The following is a 9,535-nucleotide window of genomic DNA, read 5'->3' as shown; positions in this document are numbered from 1 at the left end:
GAGCGCTGACAGCATAAAAAGGTTTTGTTTGTCTTTGAAAATGGCGACCAACTTTTTTTTATTGGCGTGCACTTTGAATAATTTCGGAGCCAAGTGGCTATCCGAAAAAAACATTTTAAAAGTTCACACCCGGTATCACTGTCACCAAAACCTGAACAGAAAATGGTTTTGGGGAATTTGGTAGAAAATTAGAAGTTTTCATTAATTTTCTAGAAAATTTAATAGAATCACTCATCACCTCCTATTTTTTAAAAAGTACTGAATGATTACAATACCTGAGATTTGAAACCACAATTCTGACTGAATTCTTTATTTCTTTCGCGCTCATCTTTATCACCAATGAAGCTCAGTACACAACTTTGATGCGTAGAAAATCTGCATTTGAAAAGCATTGCCTTACATGACTTTAATTTATAAACAGCAAGCCCAATCATTACTAGACATGACCACAGTTGAAGAATACCAAACAAACACAAGCACACATCTCCTTATTTCCTCCCCCCCCAATTAAAACTGCCTAGTGCCCTTATTTCAATTTTGGCCTGACAAGGGGGTTTGGAAGCACTTTATTGGAAGTGATTCTTATCGTAGGAGGGTGCTTATTACATAGCACAGCAATAGGCAGGGATGTAGGATCGCCAGAAGCGGGAAAATTACCTGGCCTGTAAACGTGATTTTTCCGGCTGTGACTACTACGGTGAACCGACTACTTCTTTTCTTTCTCCAAAATGTTTTTAAATGTTGTCAGAACGATTGTTATTTCTTTATTTCATTTGTTTACCACTTCAAATCTATGTATCAAGGACAAACATCAGAACAATTCATGCCAAAGGCACACTAGAGTGGGCTTTTGGCCCAAATACCTGCCTGTCATTGCAAGATTCCCACCTGTTTTAAAACTTTAGCTACATTCTTTACTATGACGTTAAAATAAAATCACAGATCACACATATAGAGGACCTAAAAAAGCCCATGAAAAATAGAGACTACTGGGGTGGGAAGAAACTGTTGTCCCTATACTGGGATTCTACTTAAAAAGTGACAAATAATACGGCAATAAGACACAACTTTTCCTTATATCCTTCCTATTTAAGAAAGTGATGAGGAGGGGGGCTGTTTGAAAATATGGCCACGGGGGTGAGCGGTTATTAGAGAAATATACTCTTATGGCCTCCGATGGGACAGGAGAGAGAGGGCCATTAACGATCATAAAATTTTTTTCCAGCAAAGTGCAAAACAATTTACTTCTCAATGTTGTTATATTATTTCAAACTAGCCTGAAAAGAGGCTAGCTATAATTTGATATTCAGGCAAATGGAGAAGGTCGGTAAGGTAAGCAACAGTAAGGTAAGGTGTTCCCTAGTAAGGTAATGTGCATAGTAAGGTAAGGTGTGCATACAGGGTAGGGTATGCATAATAAGGTAAGGTGTGCATAGTAAGGTAGGGTGTAACATACATAAGTAAGTTGAGCATAGTAAGGTAAGGTTAACATAGTTAGGTAAGGTATGCATAGTAAGGTAGGCGTGCATAATAGGGTAAAGGTATGCATAGTAAAGGTAAGGTGTGCATAATAAGGTCAAGGTCCTGCATAGTAATGGTAAGGTGTTCATAATACGGTAAGGTATGCATAGTAAAAGTAAGGTGTGCATAGTAAGGTAGGGGGAGCATAAGTAAGGTAAGGTGTGCATAGTAAGGTAAGGTGAACATAGTTAGGTTAGGTATGCCATAGCAATGTAAGGTGTGCATAGTAAGGTAAGGTGTTCATAGTAAGGTAAGGTATGCATAGTGAGGTAAGGTATGCCAGATAGTAAGGTAGGGTGAGCATAGTAAGTGAGTAAGTGTGTGCATAGTACGGTAAGGTGAACATCAGTAAGGTTAGGTATGCATAGTAAGGTAGGGTGAGCAATAGTAAGGTAAGGTGTGCATAGTAATGTAGGGTGAGCATAGTAGGTTAAGGTGTGCATTAGTCAAGGTAAGGTGAACATGTAAGGTAAGGTATGGCCATAGTAAGGTAGGGTGAGCATCTGTAAGGTAAGGTGTGCATAGTAAGGTAGGGTGAGCATAGTAAGGTAAGGTGTGCATAGTAAGGTAAGGTGAAACAGAGTTAGGTTAGGTATGCATAGTAATGTAAGATGTGCATAGTAAGGTAAGGTGTGTATACCAAGGTAAGGTATGACCATTGTAAGGTAAGGTGTGTATACCAAGGTAAGGTATGCATAGTAAGGTAAGGTGTGCATAGTAAGGTAAAGTGTGCATGGTAAAGTTAGGTTGCATAGTAAGGTAACATGTACATAGTTAGGTAAGGTGTGCATAGTAAGGTAGGCAAATTAAGGTAGGGTGATGATAGTAAGGTAAGGTATGCATCGTAAGGTAAGGTGTGCATAGTAAGGTAAGGTGTGCATAGTAAAGTAAGGTGTGCATAGTAAAGTAAGGTGTGCTTGTAAGGTACTGTGTGCATAGTAAGCAGAATGCACAAGTAAGTACAGAGGGGAAGCATTACTTGACTTGCGCCTACCTCTACTCCCCTGAAAATGAAAAATAAAATGCTTGTTCTACCGGCCTATTTGAACAACATAGCCATATCTGAATTTATTGCAATGTTGCTGAGCAACTGCACAATTCCAAATTGTTTTTAAATTCTTTACCAAAAAAATTTTTAGGTTGGGAAACCATTCTCTCTTGATAAACTGATAGTCTTTATAAAATAAAATCCACACAAACTACCACCAAAATCATACAAGTTGTCTTCACTGACCTTGAGACTTCATTTTGCCAGTTTTGCAAAACAGATAATGGACACACTATGAGAAATGGCCCTGGGCCATTGTTTACCCCCTGAAGATAGATCAAAAGAGCAATAGTCTAAAAACCAAAGAAAGTAGACATGAGTTTTCTTTTTTTTAATGCAGAAGGTAACTTGTTTTAGTCTAAAACCCAAAAAACATAAGGATGTGCTTGCACTGCCCCTGCAATTTTAGCGTAAAAGATACCAAGGTAAGGAAAGCATTTCAAAATTTTTATCACGTATTTCGAAGTGTCCTTCGCTGATATTGGTAAAGGAGCTTGTATTGGGGCCAACTCACCAATGAACACCTTGAGGCTCTCTTGCTGACTCAAGAACAAACTGACGTCTTCAAAATTTTATATAAGGATTCGAATTTCTTCTTTTTTCCACGCTTGTAACCAAATTTTTACCAGAATTCTTCAATGACAAAATAGCGGCAAGTTTTCCGCACATCCCCATAATACAATTCCATTATGCCTACAGTTCTTGAATAAAGATAACTATAGCGAAAACAGTAATAGATTACCTTTGGGACCAGGGCTTTGTTTAAGAATTCTATGCTGCTATGCGAAAATTTTTCCAAGTAGGTCAGTAGTATGGATTATTTCAAACCTGTATAGTTTTGCCAAGACCCATTTCATCTGCAAGATGCATCCTTGTCCATTTTCCAAAGAACGCTTCATCCATCGCACTCCCTCCAGTTGATAACTGCGCAGTTGTATTCCCTGAAGACCATTTTCCTCTAAATCACCCTGGGAGAGACTGCTGCTTACACCTTCACCTGTAAGATTTTGAAGTTTCCCTAACTGGCTCCTTACTTTGTGCATGACAATCTACGGGGTCTCCGTAAAAGTGGGCCTAGCAAACGATGAGGCCAAATGTAAAGATATCACCAGGCGTTACCAAAGAAAACGTGAGGGACTAGGGCTAGTGTAAAGTGCGGCCCCACTAACCTTTGCGATAACCTAATTTACGGAAGATGGGGGAGCAGATGTGAAATTCGAGTGTCGTTGTGACTGGGCGCAGTATTGATAGTTGTCCTTCTAAATTTCACCGATTTCGCGATCGCCGCCTTTTACGGACTTCCTCTGTATTTTTATGGTTAACCTACTGAAAGACGAATTGACGACCTGATCCTTGAATCATCGTTTACAAAGTTGTCGTTGTACGGCCGCTTCATCGCCTCAGGAAGTTGTTGTTTTTTTCTGTCAAATCGTTTAATTACTGTTTGGTAGCTGCTTCCTTATGGTTCAGCTGACGTTAGTAGAGGAGGCACAACTGACGTAAACTGTTACCCATTTGCTGAAACACTTTCAAATAAGACGCTTAAGTAACAGTTTGAAATCTTTGAAAGGTTTTCTTCGTCTGTAATTATTAAGAAAACCTTTCTAAACTCTGAAGGCGCGACTGGAACAAATTTGTTGTTAAGGAGAAGAATACACCGAAAGAAGAATTGAAGATAATGGCGGTATATAGGAGAGTTCTGGCTTTGATAGTTCTACTGTCGCTGAACGTTCTCGAAACACGACAAAATGGATTTGTCGATTTTACTCACCACGACTACGAACAAATGACGAGTATTCTAAACGACTTACATGCGGCTTATCCCTCTATAACTCGACTTTTCTCGTTGGGAAAATCAACAAACAACAGAGAACTGTGGGTTCTCCAAATATCAGACAAACCTGAAATTCACGAGCCTGGCGAGCCAGAATTTAAATACATTGGAAATATGCACGGAAACGAAGTAGTGAGTCGAGAAATTCTTCTCCACTTCATCGAACACTTGCTTCAGGGATACAACAAGGATGATGAAATCACAAATCTAATTGACACCACAAGGATAAGTATTATGCCTTCCATGAATCCCGATGGCTATGAGAAAGCGAAAAACGACCGTAGCGATCGATGTAGTGGAATAGTTGGAAGAAGAAATGCGCAAGATGTTGATTTGAATCGGTAAGTACGAGCTTGATTAATTCATTTTAATTTTCAGAATTGACGCGCTCGAATCGAAGGTATTTTGGCTTAATATCTTTGACTCAGTCGATTTGTTTTTGCTTTTAATGTAGTTTAGGATTTTCGAATGAATATTTGTACATTTATCTAAAGAATTTGGCCAAACAGATAGTCTTCAGCCTTAATGCGAAAACTCTATGTAAATTCTGATTAAAAACATGAATACTTAACTCAAATAAATTACCAACATTTCGAAGGTGCTCGCCCGTTGTCCAATAATTTTCTCCCTGAAGTTATCTGGTATATTGATCGCTTTTTAGGCTTTAGTATCTGAATGAGTATTATCGTTTTGATTTAAGCGGTTTCTCAAATTTACAGGGGCCCTTTTCCTTGTGGTTGATGTATTTAAGGATTCTTACTCTTTCTTGGAGTTTGTCTTGAGTTATGGTCAGCAAGCGTTTAGAACTACATTTGTATGTTTGTTTAATAGTCATCAAATTTCTCGGTTAGCTTCTAGTCATAACTTTTTATTTTTATTATTATTATTATTATTATTTGGCTTGCTGTCACAGTCGTAATTTGGGTTTTTTTTTAGCAAAAAAATTCGCTTTCAACCTAGGATAACAGCATAACCATAGAAACCTAAGATAAGGCAAGAAATGTATTTTTGAACCTCCGAGCTTTCAATGTACCTTTGAATGGAACTAAAAAAATGTAAATGGATACAAAGGCATTGTTGTAATTTAAATGAGGCTTGTTCAAGATATAACCCAGTGCTCTAAGAAATTTCTCTAAATCTCCCAACTGGCTTGCATCTTCTTGTGGATGTTGATAAAATGGTACAAAGGTATTGTTGCAATATAAATGAAGCCTGTTCAAGATAGACACTCATTGCTCTAAGCTCAAGGTTTTTTAAAGTCTTAAGAAATAATGTTAAGGGTCAGAGGCCAAGAATCATATTTGAAGGATTACAACTAAACACTTGCACATCTATGGGGAGGTAACAACGAGGCCCAAATGTTTTTCACTAAGAATTAGAGAAGCAAACTCAGATTACTTGCAGGTATATGAATGGGATTATCATAAACACCCAGGCATATGTAGCTTTTGTCACTGTCATGTATGGTTCACAACCTTTCCATGCTTTTCACAGAAGACAAGGCAGATTTTTTGTATGTGCATCTTACATAGATTTTAAAGTTTTGGTGTGAAATTATTAGACCTAAACAGGTTGATAAAAAATGGAGCTTCATGCTTTGAAAATACACTAACTGTTTAATTTTCTTTGTATGTCACCAGAAACTTTCCAGATCAGTTCTTTGGGGTTGGTAAAAGGGAACTAGCAACTGAAACTCGTCTTGTCAAGAGCTGGATTGATGAAATACCTTTTGTTCTGTCTGCTAATCTGCATGGTGGTTCTTTAGTGGCAAATTACCCTTATGACAACAGGCAAGATAAACGAAGTATATATAGTAGGACACCCGATGATGATGTCTTCCGATCTTTGGCCCTGACATATTCTTTGAACCATCCAAAGATGCATCTACCAAGTGCTGCTTGTGATGGGGATCATTTTGAAAAAGGTAAAGTTGCTCAGAGATCTAAATACAAATGCATTTTCAAAAATATTGTTCACTTCTCTCTATGGAAGGTGTTGTAACTAATTGTAAGCATGTAACTGGTCTAGTTTTAACTCTTTATGCCCTAACATCACTATGCATATTCTCCATACTTTCTCTATACATTTCTTAAGGTTCTGAAAAGGAGAATTGTTTAACAATTAAGAGCTTCTTTAGTTATTAATAATTTTCCTTATTCTCATAACCCTTAATGTTTCATTCAAGGGTGATCTTGTAAGGAGAAATTAGATGCCAGTCACTCTTAGGGGTTAAAGGGTTAAGCCATGGCTGGGTCACAGTATTGAGATCTGGTGCAAGACGCTTCTTTTGCACAGTGCTCCATCAGCACCTATAAACAGACATGGACCCGTGAGACCTGATTAAATGCCAGGGGGGTTGATTGATTCAAATCTTGTCAATACTCTTACCCTGACTTATTGTTACCTGAAAAAGGATAAACTCAGCAGGGGTAAGTAAGAATTGACGTCCACTCTTCTAATCATGAACAGCCAAGTTGAAAATTCTCTGTATTTTGCCCTCCCTCCACTTGTATTTCCTGCTTTGAAAACTTTACTGAACGGCTAGTTTCATGCTCGCAATCAGGTATCACCAATGGCGCGGACTGGTACTCAGTATCTGGTGGAATGCAGGATTACAACTACGTCAACAGTAACAGCTTTGAGTTAACTATGGAGGTGAGCTGCTGTAAATTTCCTGAAGCTAGTACCCTTCAAGGGTTTTGGGAAGATAACAAAAAGTCCTTGCTGGAGTTCCTGAAACGAGTTCATACTGGTTTGACTGGCTTTGTGATGGACCAGAATGGACAAGGTAAGTTGTATTTAAGTTTACATGAAATGATATTAGTATTTGCTTAAGGTTATACGAGTTCCCATTTCAATTAGCCATGATGCCAAATTGTCAATGTCTTGAAGGAAAATGACAATTTTAGAGTCTGAAAGTTGTTCCAATTTTCTTTCATAAAATTTTGTTGAATTCTGTGGATAAAATGCTATGTGGCACGGCCTGACGACTTTTTGTTATGGACAGTATTCTGATTACTTTTTTACCTGTGATATGAGCACTTAGCAACTTGTGCTTAGTTTTACTTACCATATTTAATACATTTATATATGTTTGCATTTCAAAGACTTTGTAATTTTAAGCATAGAAATCCACTTTGCTTTTAGGAATCAAAGGAGCTGACATAAATATTTGCCCTCGCAATCATCCAGTGAGAAGTGCCAGAGATGGAGATTACTGGCGTCTGCTTCTTCCTGGTGTTTACAAGGTGACAGTTTCGAAGCGTGGCTATCATCCAGTGGAGAAGATGGTCGGAATTTCCAAAGGACCAGCAACAAAAGAAAACTTTGTTCTGGAAAGTAATGGCCAGGCTATGGATGAGGCAGGCACAGAACTGGAGGAAGTTGTACCAGATGAGGCAGGCACAAAGCGAGAAGTTGTACCAGATGAGGAGAAGAAGAAGCATGTACCAGTTTCATTGGTTGTTGGGTTAACAGTTGTTTGCCTAATTTCATTGCTGTTAGCATTAGTTCTTGCTATCTTGATCACCAAGAAATATCGTCAGAAAGAGAATGTCCAAGGAGAATACTCTCAAGTCCACACTGATCCATGAAGAAGATTTAATGGTAAAGTAAACTGTAGAATCGAATGACAAGATTTGTTTCACATACTGTATTTTCTCTTTTAAATGCCAACAGAGTATTGCATGTCATTTGTTATTTAGGCACAGCTGTGTCATGCTGTAATACCTCAACCTGGCTAAAATTTGTCAAACAGATTGTTTAGGAGTGTTTTTATAACATTACTGCAACTATTACTTTAAGACAGAGTGAATGTTGTTAAATGATGCATCTTAATTTTCAACTACTTTTTCTCTTATTTTAGTAAATTTTTCTTTTGAAGCAAATGAAAAGTGTTGTTTGAGAATTCAAAAACCTTGAAAACATTTCTCTCATGTAATTTTTTTCATTTGACACCTTTCATTGTGATTGGTCACAACACTACAAACATAGTTTTCTGAGTCTCACAGTAAAAATTGTTACCTCAGTGGTTAATCATGTGTATGATAATTATTTATAGAAATGTTTGGCCAATCACAGCTGGTATATTTATACAATCTATACAGGACTTGAAGACACGGCATTTAATCAAGAACATTTAGTTCAATCAGATTACAAAAAAAAGGCATACAAATTTTTATTTTCTTAAGTCATTTTAATCATAAGTTACTCAGCTTCCTGTTTTATTTTTAATTTTGAAATTGATTTTTAGTTTAAATTTACTGTTTTCTAACAGTCATATTATTCACAGAATTTATTTATCACAGGTGTCTGGACATTTGATTGGTTAGCCTAAAGCCTGAAAAGCAACTGAATTTAGTAAATGTTGGTTCAAAACACAAGTTCAAGGAAAGCTTTAAAAATATTTTTTTCAACTACAGTATTTGAAGTTAGTTAGGAATTAGTTTTTCTTATGATTTACATCAGAATTCATAATTTAGTGAAGAGAGGCATGGATGGTATTTACTGAATAATTTTTTCTTGATATTGTTTATTTTTGTAAATCCAAGAGTTTCGTGTGTAAGATAAAAGGACAACGATTAACAGAGCACCTTTGCAACCTTCACTTATGAAATTGGTGAAATTTTTTTACACCCTTTTGGTCTTAATCTTGAAGTGTCAAGTTGGGATGAAATGAGAGTAATTGTACTTCTTCTGTGGATGGTAAACCTACATGAATATTACTCAGTTCATTGGCAGTCTATAAATCATTGTTCCTTCTCAGTTTATTTTTTCACTGATGTTGTTTTAATTAATAGTTTTTATCCTCTCAAAAACCAACACAAATAATTTTTGAACAGTTTCTGCTCTTCAATACCAAGACCAAGAGGGAGTGTTTATGTCTTTTAAGAAGTATTCTAAGAGCTTCCATTTAACAGCATCTTTGTAGAAAAGGTGCATTGACTTTTTGTTTGGTTACTATTGGAAACTGATACTTGAGGATAGTAACTCATGATGGAAATCTTATCTAAATCTAAACGAAGTGAATCTGAGGTATTCGCACATGTTGAAAAAAGTGTGTAATCAGAAGTAGAGATAGAATGAAGAAATGAAATAAAGTTGTAAACTGCATTCCTTTTTTTTCATGAGTA

General features: G+C 36.9%; 1 protein-coding gene across 1 annotated transcript; it reads left to right on the top strand.

Moving 5' to 3' along the window:
• The first annotated feature begins 3,746 nt into the window (after positions 1 to 3,746).
• LOC131771221 (carboxypeptidase D) lies at positions 3,747 to 9,515 on the top strand. Its single transcript, XM_059086992.2, has 4 exons — positions 3,747 to 4,744; positions 6,044 to 6,327; positions 6,967 to 7,191; positions 7,551 to 9,515. Exons 1-4 carry the CDS (start codon positions 4,248 to 4,250, stop codon positions 7,994 to 7,996), a joined length of 1,452 nt encoding a protein of 483 aa, XP_058942975.2. The 5' UTR covers positions 3,747 to 4,247; the 3' UTR covers positions 7,997 to 9,515.
• Positions 9,516 to 9,535: the final 20 nt, after the last annotated feature.

Source organism: Pocillopora verrucosa, chromosome 2 (genome assembly GCF_036669915.1).
Source record: "Pocillopora verrucosa isolate sample1 chromosome 2, ASM3666991v2, whole genome shotgun sequence".
Lineage (NCBI taxonomy): Eukaryota > Metazoa > Cnidaria > Anthozoa > Scleractinia > Pocilloporidae > Pocillopora > Pocillopora verrucosa.
The sequence above is the reverse complement of the archived record's forward strand: the minus strand, read 5'-3'. Positions and strand labels throughout refer to the sequence as shown.

Bases quoted from the DNA above. Each gene is read 5' to 3' on its own strand.
- LOC131771221 (XM_059086992.2), top strand. From the start codon at position 4,248: ATGGCGGTATATAGGAGAGTTCTGGCTTTGATAGTTCTACTGTCGCTG. The intron at 6,328-6,966 runs GTAAAGTTGCTC...GCTCGCAATCAG, and splicing joins TGGGGATCATTTTGAAAAAG to GTATCACCAATGGCGCGGAC. The intron at 7,192-7,550 runs GTAAGTTGTATT...CTTTGCTTTTAG, and splicing joins GATGGACCAGAATGGACAAG to GAATCAAAGGAGCTGACATA.